General features: G+C 37.0%; 1 protein-coding gene across 1 annotated transcript; it reads right to left on the bottom strand.

Moving 5' to 3' along the window:
- Positions 1 to 738: 738 nt before the first annotated feature.
- On the bottom strand, positions 739 to 16,443 carry LOC102696920 (myosin heavy chain, fast skeletal muscle-like). Its single transcript, XM_069194492.1, has 41 exons — positions 16,394 to 16,443; positions 16,047 to 16,090; positions 15,123 to 15,338; positions 14,891 to 15,034; positions 14,633 to 14,789; positions 14,500 to 14,527; positions 14,308 to 14,416; positions 14,131 to 14,223; positions 13,972 to 14,035; positions 13,774 to 13,872; positions 13,582 to 13,685; positions 13,357 to 13,495; positions 12,661 to 12,779; positions 12,408 to 12,557; positions 11,656 to 11,826; positions 11,225 to 11,531; positions 11,035 to 11,105; positions 10,671 to 10,758; positions 10,436 to 10,553; positions 10,183 to 10,306; positions 9,291 to 9,427; positions 8,519 to 8,774; positions 8,107 to 8,349; positions 7,846 to 8,022; positions 7,620 to 7,765; positions 7,438 to 7,528; positions 6,931 to 7,320; positions 6,709 to 6,835; positions 6,503 to 6,621; positions 5,440 to 5,636; positions 5,175 to 5,358; positions 4,882 to 5,047; positions 4,638 to 4,762; positions 3,868 to 4,176; positions 3,571 to 3,774; positions 3,357 to 3,482; positions 2,344 to 2,514; positions 2,158 to 2,262; positions 1,963 to 2,058; positions 1,739 to 1,873; positions 739 to 853 (listed from the first exon to the last, which is right to left on the bottom strand). Exons 3-41 carry the CDS (start codon positions 15,324 to 15,326, stop codon positions 836 to 838), a joined length of 5,811 nt encoding a protein of 1,936 aa, XP_069050593.1. The 5' UTR covers positions 15,327 to 15,338; positions 16,047 to 16,090; positions 16,394 to 16,443; the 3' UTR covers positions 739 to 835.
- Between the last annotated feature and the right edge of the window lie 2,577 nt (positions 16,444 to 19,020).

Raw genomic sequence — 19,020 nt, forward strand, 5'->3', positions numbered from 1 at the left:
GACATGGACTTACATTACATTACATTACATTACATTACATTACATTAAGAGGAACTTAATCAAGATGTGGGTGACTGAGTGCAGTGCTCTAACTTTGAATTTAAAGCATGACAGCTGGGCATCTAATATGTCAGTTAGGTTCTAATTAGAATATGTCTACAAAATGGCTGTTTTCTTTTTTAAAAGCCAACAACTGAAATTAGATACCAAATAGTGTACAAGAAACAAGGTGTTATTTTCTTCTACTATCATCTGTAACCATCTGTAACATGTAGCATTTTTACCACATTTACTAAGAGTTTGACATGAAAAGTCAGAAAAGCTGTAAGCAGCTTTTTATACCCTGTAAGAGCAGTTCTGTGTCTATAAATACCTTTATTCACCTTATGTAGGGCTTTGACATTTGTGTCTTTTTTTATGGATGTGCAAACGTCAATGCACATAACTTTAAAAATATAGTGATACTCTGAAATAATCATATTTATCCCAAAACTGAGCTCTTAAATTATAATCATGAATGTTTTGCAGGAATATCTGCTATTGTACAAATTTCTCCTAATGTATAAAATGGATGTAAAACTAAACTCTTAAAATTACAGGTATTATATTTCTTTCTTAAGTATCTGATAATGTGTTGATCTTGTATTATTTTGTGTAGATATGTATAATTTTTTGTGGTATACATTTTTATTTTGTATCGAATTGTATTGTATTGTATAAAAGAAACACTTGGAATCCTTGCTGGAGAATATTTTTATTAATCAAATATTACTAACAGAAAATCGTGAAATTCATATTGTATGAATTTCTTTGTTGAGAAATCACCTTGTCTTCTTTACTCTGCCTCCTTAACCTGTAAATAAATAGCCTAGATTTAATAACATAAATTAACCTGGCATAATTTAAACATTTTCAGTTTGCCTGTACTTTTACATTAGTCTATTGTATACTGTAACACCCTCTTTAGGCAGTGATGGGGCATTGAGCAATAAAGCTGGAGATGTCAGCCTCAGCAGTGTATGATGGGTTAGATGGGAACCTATCCAGAATAGCAGGGAGATATCAGGGACATTAACTCCTGGTGCTTGGGAGGGAAGGAAAGGTTGTAATGCCCACTCGTGACACCAGTGTAACATGGGCAATAATCATGCAGACAAGTGGTAATGGGATTGGTCTTTTATTGATCAGAAAGATATACTGTAGGACAGCTATCTTTAAAAGTACTGCTCTCCCTAGCCAATAAAAGTAAAGTTACTATAACACAAAATGAAGGTACAGGGTCCTGACTAATTCAGGCCAGGAAACATGGAATAGTCACACATGCACAATGTGTACTGTACATAAACCCCTGTCCTTCACCCCAAGTCCCAGGAGTTAATGACCCTGATATCTCCCCACTATCCCAGACAGGTTCCCATCTATCCCATCATACTTTGCTTAGGCTGACATCTCCAGCCTCATTGCTCAGTGCCCCATCACTGCCTGATGAGGGCCTACAATACTATAGTTTAGACTGAAAAAACTTTGGCAAAGCCATTTGTGTGAAGTCCAGAAAAATAATTTTTGTTTGATTCTGCCAGATGCCAAAGGAATTGTTTGAATTTTCACATTCTACTAATAACTTATAACTACTGTAGTTAATTGCTTAAAATATTGAAGTTTCTCTTCTCTACGGCTCTACAAGAAGACTGATAATATGTTTCCACTTTTATCTTAATCATATATTTCTTAATCTTACCTTGGAGCTCAAATCACGACTCTTGGCTCTCAGCTTGTTGACCTGGGACTCGGCTATATCAGCACGTTCGTCAGCTTCTTCCAGCTCGTGCTGAGCCTTCCTGAACTTGGAGAGATGAGCATTGGCTTGTTCCTCCTGAAATGGCAAAAATGTTTTTATATATAGTGTTGTAATTTGTGACGTAGGAAAGTAACTACTAAAAGCTTGTTAAAACCATGGCTTACAGCTTCCTCAGCCTGTCTCTTGTAAGCCTTCACTTTCAGTTGCAGTTTGTCGACCAGATCCTGGAGTCGGTTCACATTCTTCCTGTCCTCTTCAGACTGTAGAGAAGAAAACACAATGATTTTCAAAACTGAATTACAGCACAAATGTATATTTTTTTCATTAGAGGAGATTATGGTAAGCAATCAGTATTTTACCTGGTACGTGAGCTCCTTGACTCTTCTCTCATACTTTCGGACACCTTTAATGGCCTCAGTTCCACGCCTTAGTTCAGCTTCAAGTTCGTTTTCCAGCTCACGTACCTACAAATCCAATCAAATGTGAAGACAAGTCTTTTCTCTGTATTTGTATAAAATGGACCGTGTTCATCCCACCCAGATTACCCTGGCCTCCAGCTTCTGGAGCTGTTTCTTTCCACCCTTCATTGCCAGCTGCTCAGCCTCATCCAGACGGTGCTGCAGGTCCTTCACTGTGACCTCCAGGTTCTTCTTCATTCTCTCCAGGTGAGAGCTGGTGTCCTGCTCCTTCTTCAGCTCCTCCGCCATCATGGCAGCCTGGAATTTATTAACATCAAAGACAAGGACTGTATGTACTGTATGTTCTTTGTTACAAGAATCTTCTTTTTTGGGGTGAATAGTGGTGTTGGGCTCTGACTTCATGTCTGGTTAAAAAGGAAATCTATTAAGCAAAAATAATGTACATGAGGAAAGATTTCTACCTGGGCTTTTTAAGTCCTGAAGAAATAAGCAGAGCTAAGTTTCCAAAATGGTATCACTTTTAGCAAAGACATCAAGAAACAACAGATGGATCACACAGACTGAGCATATGTGCTAAATTAGTTTATAGATTTCGGCTTGAGCATAAACATTTTAGCACAGACTAGAGAACAAATAAATTGTAATTATTAATTATTAATGGGGAAGGTTGTTTGGTTTAGATTGTAATGGAACTCTGAGCAACTTCATAATAACATGGAATAAGCTTAAAGAATTTCATAGTACGAATTTAAAAACTTGCAGCTAAATGGAATAAACATACAGTACTCGCTTGAACATATAGCGCATGCCAACAGGGTATCTGAATTATTAATTTTTGTCTACACTTCTAATAAATAATTGCTATTATTTTAGAATTTAATTTGTTTTTCTGAACCATTTGTGTTCCACAAAACTGTTTTATGTTGTTTGTATGCCTGTCTCTTTGTAATTTTATGATTTTATTATACTTGCTTGTAATCTTACCTTTCTTTCTACCTGAACTTTATGTAAACTAACACTTTGTAGATGCATTTCCTAAAAACATATCATACTTTCTGAGGGTTATTATACTCCCTGAACCAAATACTGTATAAGCCTAATATAATTAAATGGGAATTTAAATCATGAGGGTAACTCACATCAGTGATAGCTTTCTTGGCCTTCTCTTCTGCATTTCTTGCTTCCTGGATGGTGTCATCAACTTCACCTTGGAGCTGAACAATGTCACTCTCAAGCTTCTTCTTTGTGTTGATCAAGCTAGTATTCTGAAATGACAACATTTTTAACTTACAGAAATATGAAAAGAAAGATGAAAGTTTAATAACTTGTAAGAAATATGAGGTTTTTATTAACCTGGGAGTGCAGCAGCTGCACACGCTCGCTGACATCAAGCAGTTCCTGCTCAGCCACTTTGCGGCCTCTCTCAGTCTGTTCCAGGGAAACCCTCAGTTCCTCAATCTCAGCCTGCATCAGGCTGTTCCTGCGCTCCACCATGGCAACCTGTTCCTTCATGTCCTCCTGTCCTCTAAGGGCATCATCCAGGTGCAGCTGGGCATCCTGATAAAAGCAAAACGCCATCATGACTATCAAATGATCCTTAAAAATAAAAAAAGCATGAATATTTATGGTTTAGGGTAAAATTTTCAGTACCTTGAGTTGTCCTTGGACATTCCTTAGTTGTTTCTGGGCTTCAGCAGCCTGGCGGTTGGAATGGCTCAGCTGAATTTCCATCTCATTGAGATCTCCTTCCATCTTTTTCTTAATTCTTAGGGCATCATTTCTGCTCCTAATCTCTGAATCAAGAGCACTCTGCATGGTGTCCACAATCCTCTGGTTGTTTCTCTTCATTTGCTCCATTTCCTCATCCTTTTCTGCAATCTTTCTGTCCACTTCAGACTTGATTTGAGTCAATTCCAGCTGCACACGAAGGATCTTTGACTCTTCATGCTCCAGTGATGCCTGATGTAAAGATAACATTTGTAAATTCCTATTCTACTGGACAAAGAATAGTGAAATAATTAAATCTGATAATGTAGGAGGAAGCAAAGAGCTATAGCTCAGATTTCCTGGTCTGCTGTGCTTTGACAACCTATGAAATGTTTTCTTCTATGTATTAATTTAGCACTTATACAAAATAAATATGAAATTAAATGCTACATAATGAAGACAGAAAATGTTGATGTATACCCAAAAGACAATGAAGTACAATAATATCAGGTAATACATATTGAAGTAAATAGCACACCTTTTATATTGTATTTTTTAAAAATAGAACTTGGAAAAACAGACCAGGAATATCAAATTAGCATTTTAAATAATGTATTTCTTACATTCTAAAAATACACTGACAATCTAAGAACCTTACTTAAGAAAAGTTTTTAAAATATCCACCAATTTTTTTTATGTTTTGTGTTTAGTACCTCAGCTTCCTCCAGCGCGGTTTGAATTTCAGACTTCTCTGTCTCGGCCTGTTTCTTTGCTTTTTCCAACTCATGAATGGTCTTTCCAGTCTCACCAATCTGTTCAGAGAGATCTGAGATCTCCTCTATTTGGAAGATATATTACGCAGAATGTAAATATTCTAAGGAGAGTAACATGTTTAATCTTTTAATCTTATAGTTCCATAGCCTTATAAACTCAACATTTTTCTCTTTTTGTACTTACGCTGCAAGTTCTTGTTCTCCCGTTTAAGGGTCTCAAGATGATCCAGAGCCTCTTCATAGGAGTTCTTCATCTTGAAGAGCTCAGTGCTGAGAGAGCGAGCTTCTTTCTGTGCAGCTTCCAGCTCAGCCTGGCCTTCCTCAAACTTCTGCTTCCATTCTGCCAGAACCTGAAAAAAAGAATTGTGGAAATATGAACTACAGTAGTATATCAGACATTTACTCACAAGGATTAAGGTGTCTTATTTTAAAGTAATTGAACTGTTTTTTGCATTTCTATGTGAATTGCTTCTTCACCTTGTCAAAGTTTCTCTGCTTCTTGTCAAGGTTAGCAGCCTGGGCATTTGCTCTCTCCACGTCAATCATGAGGTCCTCCACTTCACCCTGAAGTCTCTGCTTGGTCTTTTCCAGAGAGGCACACTTGGAGTTCACAGCCTCAATTTGTTCCTCAGCATCTTGGAGGCGCTGGGCAAGCTTTTTCCTGAGAAAAGTGCAGATTGTTTGAATTGATTCAATCATTTAAGAAAAACTTTCAATTTAACAGTAGAAATAATGTAGTTACTTGGCCTCCTCAAGCTCCTCAGTGCGCTGGATGGCGTCAGTCTCGTATTTTGTCCTCCACTGAGCCACTTCACTGTTGGCCTTGGACATTGAGCGCTGCAGCTCTGCCTTGGCCTCCTGCTCCTCCTCATATTGCTCCCGGAGCAGGTCACAGTCATGGCGAGCGGACTGGAGACCATGAGCCAGAGCATTCTTGGCCTAAAAAGGGAATATATTGGCTAAAAATATACTTCCAAAAGAAAGGGATTACTGTCAGCTACTTTAATTTCACTGTATTTACAAATGTGTAATTGTTTCATCTACATACCTACTTGATTCAGATGATGATTATAATTAAACTTGGAGAATCTGATACTGTATTTCCTCATCACATTTTTTGGATTCATAATTTATTCTTCATTCTAATATACAAATAATTGTCCTATTTTAGAAAAAAAACTATCTTTGATTCCTAGACTTTTAATCCAGAGCTGCTCCATACTGTAGATTGTAGCTGCAGTATGCTTGTTCATATTTTGCATCCTTTAACATCCTTCTCATTCTTTCCATCTTTACATTTATTGATTTTTAAACCGTTTCATTGGAAAAAATAATAAATGCTCTGTTACATTTTGTGTATTGTTGCAGTTTTTCAGCACCTGTTCTACATAGGGCATCATTCTAAACAAACATACATTGAATGAATGAGCATTGTTCTTAATAAATATAGTTAATTCTTCTGTTAATGAAAAAGCAAAATTAGTAAGAATTGTTCTAATCATTTCCTTTACTACACTTGCCTGTGCTTGTCTTGCTGTGCCAGGCTGTCCCTGCTGCTGTCTGTTAACAGTTTGCTATGTGCTCATGCAGCTGCTTGACTGCTTGCCCATGTTATCTCCCTGCTCTTCATATAAAAGTGTGGCTGCATTACTACCTATAGCAGCAACACATTACATCAGCTATTTCAAACTGGAGCCAACAATGTATTTTTCTTATATCTGGAGTAGGACTACTGTGATACCTTCCTAAAATAGAAATTAACAGGAGCAAAGAATCTCATACTGTGTATTATAAACACAACTTACTTTCACTTCCTCCTCCAGCTGCCTCTTCAGCTCCTCAGTTTGCTGAGTGAAGGCCAGTTTGCCTCTAGTGAGCTGGGAAACCAGAGCTTCTTTCTCGTCTAGCTGACGAGCAAGTTCACCTTAGGGCACAAAACAATAGTAAATGAAACTTTCATTGTTCTGTTTATGAAAATAGCCAAAATTAGTAACACTAAATAATATTTTACCATTTTCTGTCTGAAGCCTTGCTTTTTGTGTGCTAATGTCATTGACCTGGCGGACGTTTTCATCACTCTTAGTCTTCAGTTCACTGAGTTGGTCCTCCAGGGTACGGCACATCTTCTCCAGATTAGCCTGTCATTCAGATAATAACATCTTACAGTATACTGTAGTAAAAACAAAAATGTGTGTAATATGATTGCATCAATAAGGGTCAGATTTGATTTTACCTTTGACTTGGAAACTGATTCCATGTTGCTGGAGAGGTCATCAATTTCCATTTTGTACTCGCTCTTCTCCTTCTCCAGCTTCTGTTTGACTCTCTGCAGGTTGTCAATCTGCTCCCCTAATTCTGCCACACTGTCAGCCTGCTTCTTGCGGAGAGCTGCCGCTGTGGCTTCATGCTGCAGAGTGGCCTCTTCAAGGTCACGGCGGAGCTTCTGGAACTCAGCTTCACGTTTCTTGTTCATCTCAATCTGGGCAGAAGTTGCTCCTCCAGCTTCTTCAAGTCTTTCACTGATCTCCTCAAGTTCCCTGGAGAGGTCAGCCCTCTGCTTCTCAACCTTGGCCCGAGCAGCACGTTCAGCCTCAATTTCCTCTTCAAGCTCTTCAATACGAGCCTAGATGATTGTAGAAATGATTTGTAGAAAATGAAAGTATATAATATGTAGGCGATTATAGAAAATAATAGAAATACAGTTAACCCAAAATAAGTATTAGGTTTGTCCCTGAAATACCTGTAGCTCCTTAATCTTCTTCTGCAGCTGGGCCTCCAGTGCTTGTTCATCTTCAATCTTGCTGAGGAACTGGCTTATTTCAAAGTCCTTCCTGTGAAGGAGAAAAAATATTCACAGTATTATAGTAATTGTTACAGCATTTTCAAATGACATATATATTTATATATTTAATACAATCTTACTTCTTGATCTTCTCGTCTGACTGTTGCTTTTCATTTTCCAGATCCATGACAGATTCTTGAGAGAGTTTCAGATCACCTTCCAGCTTTCTCTTGGCTCTCTCCAGGTCCATTCGGAGTTTCTTTTCTTGCTCCAGTGAACCTTCAAGCTAGAATATTTGACACATTATTACTTTTAGTTCAGGCTGTCTGAAAATACAAGAAGTATGTGTTTGGATGTGTCACTTACATCATCCACTTGCTGTTCAAGCTTTGTCTTGGCTTTAGTCAGAGTGTTGACTTTGTCCTCCTCTGCCTGTAGATCATCAAGGGTCTGTTGATGAGCCTCTTGGAGGGCTTTCTTCTCCTTGGTTAGCTTGGCAATGCTTTCATCCTGAGTGGCCATCTCTTCAGTCAGGTTTTTAACCTGGAAGTATTCAATAAATCTTTAAGCATATCATTATACATTTTCAATGACTAGTTAGTTATTTTGGACATTTTAGAAGCAAACCTTATTTTCTGTGGCGTGTTTCTCCTTCTCCACTTTGGCCAAGGTGAGCTCTAAGTCATCAATGTCTTTCTTCAGCTCAGAGCACTCATCCTCCAGTTTCCTCTTCTTGGCTGTCAGCTCAGCATTACTTTCCTCTTCATCCTCCAGTCTCTCTGTTATCTCTTTCACTTTGGCCTCAAGCTGGATCTTGTTTTTAATCAGCCCCTCACACCTTTCTTCAGCATCTGAGAGACTCTCCATTTCCTGTTGATAAATAATTGATTTTAGTTACTAAATCTAAAATTACATTTCAGAGTTGTACTTGTTAGATACAAAAATCATGTTTTCAGCAATGCTGCAGCTGTATGTTAATATTGCAGAATATATATAATATATATAATTTAATATTGCAGAATAGACAGGTCGTGCTTACAGACTGCACTTGTAAAAAAAGGTCATTCTTCTCCTGCAGAAGAGAAACCATTTTCTCCTCAAGCTCCTTTCTCTTGGCTTCTGCCTTTGTCAGGTCTTCCTTGCACTTGATAAACTCTTCCTTTATATTGGCCATTTCCTTCTCAGCCTCGGCACTCTTCAGAAGAGGCTTGATCTTGAAGTACAGCTTCATCCATGGCCAGTGTTTCACATTCATGAATGAGCGGATGTTGTACTGGATACTATAAATGGACTCTCTGTATGAAAAAAATGAATATTTGTTATGTTTTTCAATGTTGAACTTCTTTTTCAATGTTGTATTTGTTTTGTGATACAATAAGGAATATACCAAGAACTCAGATGAATGTAAACTGTTTTGGCAGATAATAGTTCTGACTGTTTCTATTGCCCTTTTCTTTGAATGTATGTCAGATATGGGTTTTTCAGTTGAAATTAAAACATCTCCTGTGATTAAATAATCATTTAACACCTGCAAGAAACATGTTTGATAAATTAACTCATCGCTTTAACACCACCTTTAATGTTTTTATCAGGTCATAAGTTACAGTACTTTATGAGTAGTTACGTTAATTGAAGTTAAAAGCTTGTTAAACGTAATTTGCCATTAAGTGGCACTTTTCAGAATTCTTTCATCTATTGTCAGAAAACTGTTCCTTACAAGGGCTGCTGCTCTTGAAGGCTGTCCAGGATGGAAAACTCTTCTAATGTTTCTCAGCCCAAGTTTCTCATTCTCATTCCATTTTTGTTCTTACCTTCTTTCCATCATCTTTTTGAACTCCACTCTCATGACGAAGCCACGGCACAAAGCCTGAGTGATGGTGATGAGGGCAGCCAGTTTCTCATCTCTCATCTCCTCCAGGGTACCCAGCAGGCCAGCTTTGAAGAATACCTGAAATTGAGGGGAAAGATTTAAGCATTTTGTTATCTATAAAATATGCTGTAAATACAGTATACATTTTATTAGGATATTTCTCAAGCCCTACATGATTTGTTGGAAGTCCCTAATTATAGGCAAGATTTGTGTTGGTAGGGTAGAAGTCTTACTGACATTCTTTAATGATTTTTAGTTCTCTTTACATATGGCAAGAGTAATTGTAAGATTACAATTTGTAGGAGCCCAAATCCGAAAAGGCAACAGTGATCAACACAAACAGTGCTTGTACTGCAGGTAGATTTAAATAGAAATTTTAACTTGATATCAGAGGGCAAATGACTTTTATTCAATACCCATATGAGACTTGTTTAAGAACTTTTATCTCAATGAAATATATACACAGCAGTTTTAATTAGAATATTTCTGTACATGATGTGAGTCACCCATAAATCTCAATCGCTGCATGAGTTGTTGGAGCCCCCTAACTGTTATAGCCCAGGTGTGTGTTGGTGTTAGCCTTATTGACTTTGATTTTCTCATTTTTATTTATTTAAACTTTATACATCTATTTATTCAAGCATAAACATGTAGCAAATGTGCATATGTGCCAGAGTGAAAACAGTCAAGTATTGTTCTTACCATATGTACTGTATGTAACAAACGTGCAATTGCTTCGTATTAAAATACTTGTCAACTTTGACAAAACATTTCAGGCTTATTTTGCACCTTTGTGTTATTTCCTTTAATTTTTTATACTGCTGAAGTCCTACCTTGGTGTGCCCAAATTTATATTGAGTGTGGTCAATATCAATTGATCCCAAGAGCTTCTCTGAAGCTTTCTTGCTGTCAATGAACTGACCCTCTGGGATGGCGCTGGCATTCAGAACTTTGTATCTTTCAGAAACGTAGAGAAAAGAATAGTATTGAAATTCTTCTTCCTTCCTAGGTATTTGTGTATCCATTAATCTCTAAGAATTAAATGTAAACATTTCTAAGTTAATTATGCTTTAATTTTTACGGTACCTTTGCTTGAAGTCTCCATACAGAATTCTGCTTGGGAATCCTTTTCTACAAATTCTGATACCTTCCAGCACACCATTACACCTCAGCTGGTGGATAACCAGGAAGTTCTCCATAAGACCTAAAGAAAGAATGAGATATAGTTGTTTTTAAACAGATGCTACATCTTTTGAATAAAGAAAATACCACCATATCTTGATGTAAATTTAAAATGATCTAAACATTCTGTGCTCATTACCTGGAGTCTTTGATTCATTGGGAATAAGGCAGCGCACAAAGTGAGGATGGGTGCTCCTCAAGGTGGACATGAGCTTGGCCAGGTTCTCCTGTGGAGTTTAAAGTGCACTGTTTGATTATATACTTTAGCATTTACTGTATATTAAGAGCTTCTGAAGGAGAAATGAAGATGTTTTAATCTCTCTGCTGATCTTAATTAATCTTAATTTATGTTTATGTAAATAAAAACATGCATTCCCTAGAGGATATTAAATGTAGTTATTTTTTAAAGAGGAGAAAGCTTTCAAAAAGTCCATTTTTAAAGTTGAAACCTAATTATATGTAATTTGAGCCAAATTCGTTTTTCTGGAACAATTATAACCTACCCTGAAGAGAGCAGACACAGTCTGGAAAGAACCACCCTTCTTCTTGCCTCCCTTCTTTCCACCACCAGCGTCTGTAAAAATAATAGAAAAGAAAAATGATCAGGCTCCCAAAAAAAAAAATATTTTTAAGGAACCAAAACTACAAAATCAGTACAGTATTTAGCAAAAATAATAAAAACTAATACTCAACCGTCACCAGCGGAAAAGCTGGCATACAGCAAGGCCAGCAGTTTCATGGAGGATTTCTGGTACAGCTGCACAACAGACTCATTCAGGGGGTCCTTGTTCTTGTCCAGCCAGCCACTGATGTTGTAGTCCACTGTGCCTGCGTAGTGCACCAGGGAGAAGTGGGCCTCAGCCTTGCCTTTGGCAGGTTTGGGCTTCTGGAAGCAGTTGGACTTGCCCAGATGCTGGTCATAGAGCTTGTTCTTGAAGGTTGTGTCTGAGGCCTTGGGGAACATGCACTCCTCTTCAAGGATGGAGAAGATTCCCATTGGCTGTTCAGACAAATTATTTCAGATGATATGGATAACAAAACTCAGTCCGTATGATCAAATATGGATAATATAGATTGCAAAAATCAGTATCATCTGAATGAATTGCATCAATAATCATACAAACCTTCTCAATGAGCTCAATGCAGGCAGCCAAGTCCATACCGAAGTCAATGAACTCCCAGTCAATTCCCTCTTTCTTGTACTCTTCTTGTTCCAGTACAAACATGTGGTGATTGAAGAACTGTTGCAGCTTCTCATTGGTGAAGTTGATGCAGAGCTGTTCCAAGCTGTTAAACTGTAGGAAAGGGAAATACAAAAAAGTGTTTAAAATATAGTATTACAAGTATTACAATAGGAATAGTGTATTTATCTTCATTTATTTCAAATGTATTTCTTCCATACAGAAACAGTATAAAGGAGAGCAGCCAGACAGATTTCTGGTCTAAAAAGAATATCTTACAAAGTTCCATTAAGAAAGCTGGATTGTGAATGCCTGGAACAGAAAGGGTTATGCACAACATTTTATTCAGTTTAATTTATATTTAAAATCATGAAAGCCACTAGGCATATCAGTTGTTCTATATGCAGTGTCTTAATGATCAACAATGACAAAATAATTTCAGAATGCAAAGGGAAATTAAATTTGCAGTAAAACACAAACAAGAAAATAAGAGACACAGAGAGTACCTGGGGTCTTGAAAAAATACCATACACAAATTGTTGAAGTTGACAGTGTGGATTTTCTTTAAAGAAATGTATTTCCTTGCTTTTAAATCCTCTGTCTCTCTTTGTATTCTTATCTCTAGTCTTCCCTTTCAGCTTGCACAAATGCATGCATAAACACATATTATACACTATATTGAAATCATAACTTACATTAAAGATTTCGAACCCTGCAATATCCAGGACACCAATGAAGAACTGTCTTGCCTGCTTAGTGTCCAACATCTGGTTAATGCGGACAACCATCCACAAGAACATCTTCTCATAGATAGACTTAGCCAGGGCACCAACTGAATTGTTGACCTAATAAAGGATTCACAAATCAACACATTATCTTATTAGATAAAGAACAACTTTCATTTCTTGAAAATCAATCTGACAATGTGTTTAGAAGTAAACATCATACCTGCTGAACAGTCTGTCCCTTAGTCACAAACTCATTTCCCACTTTCACTCTGGGGTAGCACAGGGCTTTGAGCAGGTCTGCCGAGTTCAAGCCCGTAAGATAACCAACTTTGTCAGCAACTGAATATCAAAAAATGCATTCATTATAGTCACAGCATATAAAAATATAGTTATACTCAAAACACAGACTTCTGTTATCCATTATTATTCTGTTATCTCTATTTTACAGCAGTACATGCCTTGTTTTAGAATACACAATGAATTGTATAGCATGGAAACTACGTAAAATGACCAGGGTGTTACACTCAATCCACATGACCAGGCAACAGAGGGGACACAAATAATGTTTAGGTTAAATCTGGATTTACTGTATACTAGCTGCTGCTTAAGATGACTTCTAGCCTTTGTATTAGCACTTTTTGCAACGAGAGGTGTACCAAAGAGTTTAAAATTGTTTGATGTCAACCAGTTTATCACCTCACATCATTTGCTTTACTGCACCACACACCTTTAATATAACACAAGAATAAGAGATCATATAAAATCTAAGACTATTTGACTATACAGTACATCTGACTAATTAATTAAGGATTCAATTATTAAATGAGCATATTTATTCATTTCTTTTATAGTATAATTTAAGTTTGTCTGACTGGAGCATTAAGAATGGAGGGGGTAAAATAAGTATACATTTTACCCTCAGTGCCATCAGGCTCGGCCTGCTCCTCTCGTTGCTTCTGCTTGAACTTCATGTTGCCATGGTGCATCACAGCTCCTGTCAGCTTGTAGATGCCAACTTTCTCCTCAGCAGTGAACCCCAGAATGTCAATGGCAGTCTGTATGATTAAGTGTAAACATTCCATTTTGAAATACAAATAAATGTTACATCCAGAATCTTATTGTTCATATAGTTTGAACTTACATCTGTGGCAACCAGCTCCTCCTTGTCATCAATGCTGGCCACAGTGATCTGGCCCATGCTGATCATGGGGAAGTCATAGGGGTTGGTGGTGATAAGGAGCATTTCTGTGCGGGGAAAAAGGAAATAAATATGCCACAAACTATAGTTTTTAAGGAAAAGTCAAAGTGATATGAATTATCAACTTTCACCTACCAATAAGCTCTGGTTTGTGGTTGCTCATGATCTGGTAAAAGATGTGGTAACTCCTTTCATCTGACAACTGGAATGTTACTCTGGACTTCTCCAGCAAATCTGTGAAATAATAGAAGTAAAAATATATATTTTAAAATTCTGAAGAGATATGGGAGTAAGCTACATGTTTGTGAACTACTGAGAATTAAAATAACTCACAAGTCTCAATGTCAGCAGAAGCCAGTTTTCCTGAGGTTCCAAAATGAATTCTGATGAATTTACCCTATTGATTATGCAAATATTACATATTAGAAAACTACAGTAAAACATTTGACAAATTAACTGGTACTGTGTGAGACTAATAGAAGACTAACTCACAAAGCGAGAGGAGTTGTCATTCCTCACTGTCTTGGCATTTCCAAAAGCCTCCAGCAGAGGGTTGGCTGAAATGATTTGATCCTCCAGAGTTCCCTGCAAAGTACATGGGATCATCACTCAATGTGTTACAGCCAAGATCTCTTCAGCTGTTTTGATCCATTAGCAGTGCTGTCTAACCTGCATTTTGCTAGTTTGCTCTTTCTTCTTGTCCCCAATAGCTGCAATTGTAGCAAAGTACTGGATGACACGTTTTGTGTTCACAGTCTTTCCAGCACCGGATTCTCCACTGAGGATAAATAGAGGTTTATTTAAAATAGAAATAATGAAAAAGTAATGCCATATTTTAAAAAATATGATAGAAATACTTACGTGATGAGGATGGACTGGTTTTCCCTATCTAGAAAGAAAATATTTTCATTGATTAACTGGATCATAAAGTTGAATAAAGTGTTTTAACAAGTAAATCTATATAGATAACTGTAAGACATAAGTATTTACGTACCTGTGAGCATGTTCTGATAGGCATTATCAGAGACAGAGAAGATGTGTGGCGGAGCCTCCATGCGCTTTTTGCCTCTATAGGCTGCCACCACCTCAGGGTTGTACACTGGGAGCCACTTGTAGGGGTTCACTGTAGCACAGAACAGCCCAGAGTAGGTCTGGAAGAATGATATTCATGTATTTGAAATTAAGTCTTAATGATTTTTTTTTTGTCAATTGAAATTGAATTGGTTTGTCTTGGCTTCAGTGAAACACTTACATAAATCATCCATGCTGCGTAACGCTCTTTGAGGTTATACAGCACAGAGGCTTCATTGAGGTGAGTCATCATGGCCATGTCCTCCATTTTATCAAACTTGGGAGGATTCATGGGAAAGATTTCATCCTCCTTTACTGTTAAAGTCTGAAAAATCAGAAGTTTATTCATAATTAATGCAGTAGATGAAGTAAAAACCTTGAAATTTCCTTTACTCTTAGCAAATGCTACCTACCTGCCCACTCTCAGTTTTGACGATGGCTTTGCCCCCTTCCTTACTCTGGAGGACACCTTTGAGGTACAGCTCCTTGGGTTCAGACACAAAAACTGCGGTTTTGGCATCAAAGGGTCTGTTTTGTGCCTCAATTCTCTCCCTCTCTGGCTTACGGAGGTATATGGCGGCTGGGCCAAATGCAGCCATCTCCGCATCGGTACTCATGGTGGCTGCTTACTGTCAAACCGAACAGGAAGGTACATTAATTATATTTATATTTCTTATATCTTAGAAGCTTTAAGATTTACAGGATAGCTTATTAATTGACTTAGATCTTGAAGAATAATAGATTGGATTGTGATTTATATCCCAGAAGGCTTTAAAACTGCAATAAATACTGGAGTTTACTTTAATGCATTTCTCTATACAGATGCAGCCACTCAGAACATAAATTACAGTGTATTTATAAATGTTTAATACTATTTAAATACAAGCAAGAAGGCATTTAACGTCCTTTTTGGCTATCATTTTTTCTATTTTATTTTTCTGAATATGTGAGTAAGAGCATCACTCCTCCTGTGAACTAACAGTGAAATGATTATCACTGTGAATCTCGGTCTGCTTTGAATGTACTGGAGTGGAACTTCTAGAGAAGCAGACTTTGAGAGAGTGCAGACCAGAACACTTTAGAAAAAAACTTGATTTCTTTCTAGAGACTTTAAGCTTTATGACAGTTAAGTATTAACTTGAAATTTGTTCCTTGACAAAAAGGCATTAGTTTTTTTAGAAATCAATAAAATTTAGCCTAAGAATAATGCATGCAATGCTGACATGAAATATAAAGATAAAAAACGCAAGCTAACACATAAGTCATAACATTTCCTTGCAATACAGTGAAAACTGTTCTTAACAATCTGTTTTTTATTAACGTGCATGCTCTTTTACCTTGTTCGACAGCAAGCACAGGAAGATGGATTTAGTACTCCGCACTGCAAAAAAAAATATTTCCTTGTCCTTACATAAGTTACTGTTTGAATCTCCATAAAAGTTCTCTTCATCTGGGATACTAGCATTCATGGCCTCATGTTGATCATACAATGTAGTAAAGAACCAAAGTGAGAGAAAGTTATTTTTTTCTTGGAAATGTCTATTTTAAATGTTACATTTTAAATGTGTTTGTGTTATGAATAACATTTATTAAATGTGAGGGATTTTCAAGGGTATTTTCTGAAATGTTTTGCATCCAGTAATGTGCATTTATTGGCAATAATGTAGAAACTGAAGCAGCTTACCACTGGTTGGAACGTCACAGGCTTCTCAGTGCTCAGGGTGGTGCACTGGAGCTGCTTTTATTGAGATCATTTTGCCAGACCAGCAAAAGGTTCTGCTGTATTTGGTCATGTAACTGTGATCAAGCCTCTCATCAGATATAGATCATCATTTTTACCCATCATTTAAATTTGGATCATGTTTTTCAAGTGGTAATAATGATAGTACATTAATGTTGTAACACTGCCAGGCCTTGCGAAATGTGTCATCCAAGGGTTATTTTTTATTGCATTTGGTAGTCCTCAATGTTCAACAAGTTTTGCGTTCTGCAGCAGTCTAATGAACACCTTATTTCCAATAAACCTTATTTTATACAACAGGGTGTCTCCTATTCCATTTTCTTGTGTTAGCAGACTGATTTTTAATACATTTCTTAAAAAGACTTTTGTTTTGTTAGAAGACCTGTCTGCATATATATTCATTTACTGTAGCTTTAATTGCTATAATTATGACAGAATTCAAATTGTAATTGTAATTATTGTTGTTATCATTGTAACTATTTGAGAATTGTAAAAAGTAGATTCTTATTTTCCTGTTATTTTAGTGTTTTAATGGTTAACAAGAAGAGTATATCTAATAAACTCTTCTGGTGGTGTTAAACCTGTTTTAAATATCAGTATGGAAAAGATCAAAAATAATATGAATAATATCAACAGATTGGGGTTAATAATGATCTACCAAAGATTGTTAATAGTTTTTGATAGTCTTTTAACAATTCTTGTCCTGCTATAAATATATATTTTGTGTAAATTATAAATATTTTTGTTTTCCAATTGAACATTTTTCCTCCTTTCCAAATGTGGTCTCACCTTGTACCCCACAAGCCTCATTTCTTTGCTCCTTTTATCTAATATCTGTGTTACTATTGGGACAGATTCTTCATAGGTAACGCATCAGCTTTCATTTCTATGCAGATCATCGTGTTTGATGATGTTACAGATTCCCATTTCACCTCTGATGGCCATGACCACTCTAATCTCTCCGTCTGTGTTCTCCGAACTCATACTGTACATCAGAAACCAAAATTATCCTAAAGCTAGGATCACACCTTCCTCCTTCTCTTAACAACAGACTACTTTTCTTCTAAATTTTCTCCATTTCAGGTTTCATTTCACACCTCTCTACACCTATTCTGACCTCACACCTCTTGTTTGGCCTCTCTTTCTGTCCCCTGCTCCCGCCTCTCACTCCTCCTCTCTCCCAGCCTTTGTTCTCCCGCTACATTACCTTTGCCTACTGCCCTGTCTTTCTCACACCTGAAGAAGGCTCCATGGCCAAAATGTTGTGTTTTCTTTCTTCTTTTTTTCAGCATGGAATAAACCTATTACTTGTATAATATATATATACACTTGGCTTTCTTGTTGATTGCATTATTTCAAAGTGCCTAAAGATGATCATTTTCAAAGGCTAAGAATGTGTGAAAGCTCTAGTAAGTTCAATAAGGAGTTATTAAAGGTTTACAATAGGGTTTATTTATAATAAAATTATATGTGCAGAAATTGAAATGTTCAGACCTAATATGCTCTGGTGTCCTTCTAGACTTTCTTAAAATTCACTTTTTTCTTTTCCTTTCTATTTTAATTCTGTTTACTGTATTTGCACAAACAATGTCTTTTGTTGGCTGTTTTATTGCAAAGTGCCTACAAATGATATGTTATGAAAAGTGTTATAAAAGTTTAATAATAATATTGTCCATCATTTGACACATTGTGAGCTCCACTGCACCTCACAGGAGAGTTAGTTTTTTTCACTTAAGTCTTTGGAAGGGCAGCAGCCCTCTGCATCAAAAAATTCACTGTTTGCAGGAAAGCCAAGAGTACCCTGGAGTTTCCCCCACTGTAACCTGTTTTCCATGTAAGTGACATTGCCCAGATTCCAAATAGTGAAGTCTAGACTGTAGATTTCAACTTGTGCTCAAATTCTTTAACTGATTGAACCACTCAAGAACCTAATCATCCCTGTTTTTAATCAGGTATTTGATGATAACCAAATTGATTAAATAGAACTTGTCCTGGTTCCTCTGTGTCTCAATGTGAGGTCAAAATACACAGTCAACAAGGGGAATCTGAATGTGCTTAAGAATTCTTTAACATGCACTAAAAAGAAAGTGGTTGTACTGTATATACTGTTTTAATTCTGTTTTATCTTGTTTACAAAAATGTGGACAAAAAAGATTGTGTCACCAGTAGCTAGGTATGTTTCTTTAGAAACAGGTGGATATTAGCTCTTAGTCTTTGTGCATGCAAGAACCTACCTTCCGTCCGTCGGATGAGATGTAAAACCCAGGTCCTGACTCTGTGGTCATTAAAAATCCCAGGGCGTTTCTAGAAAAGAGTAGGTGTATAACCCTGGCGTCCTGGCCAAATTTCCCATTGGCCTTTACCAATCATGGCCTCCTAATAATCCCCATCTATAAATTGGCTTCATCACTTAGCTCTCCTTCCCACTGATATCTGGTACTGTAAATGGTGAGCGTTCTGGCACACTATGGCTGCTGTCACATCATCCAGGTGGATGCTACACATTGGTGGTGGTGGAGAGTCCCCATTACCTGTAAAGTGCTTTGAGTAGAGTGTCCAGAAAAGCGTTA

Source organism: Lepisosteus oculatus, chromosome 9 (assembly GCF_040954835.1).
Source record: "Lepisosteus oculatus isolate fLepOcu1 chromosome 9, fLepOcu1.hap2, whole genome shotgun sequence".
NCBI lineage: Eukaryota > Metazoa > Chordata > Actinopteri > Semionotiformes > Lepisosteidae > Lepisosteus > Lepisosteus oculatus.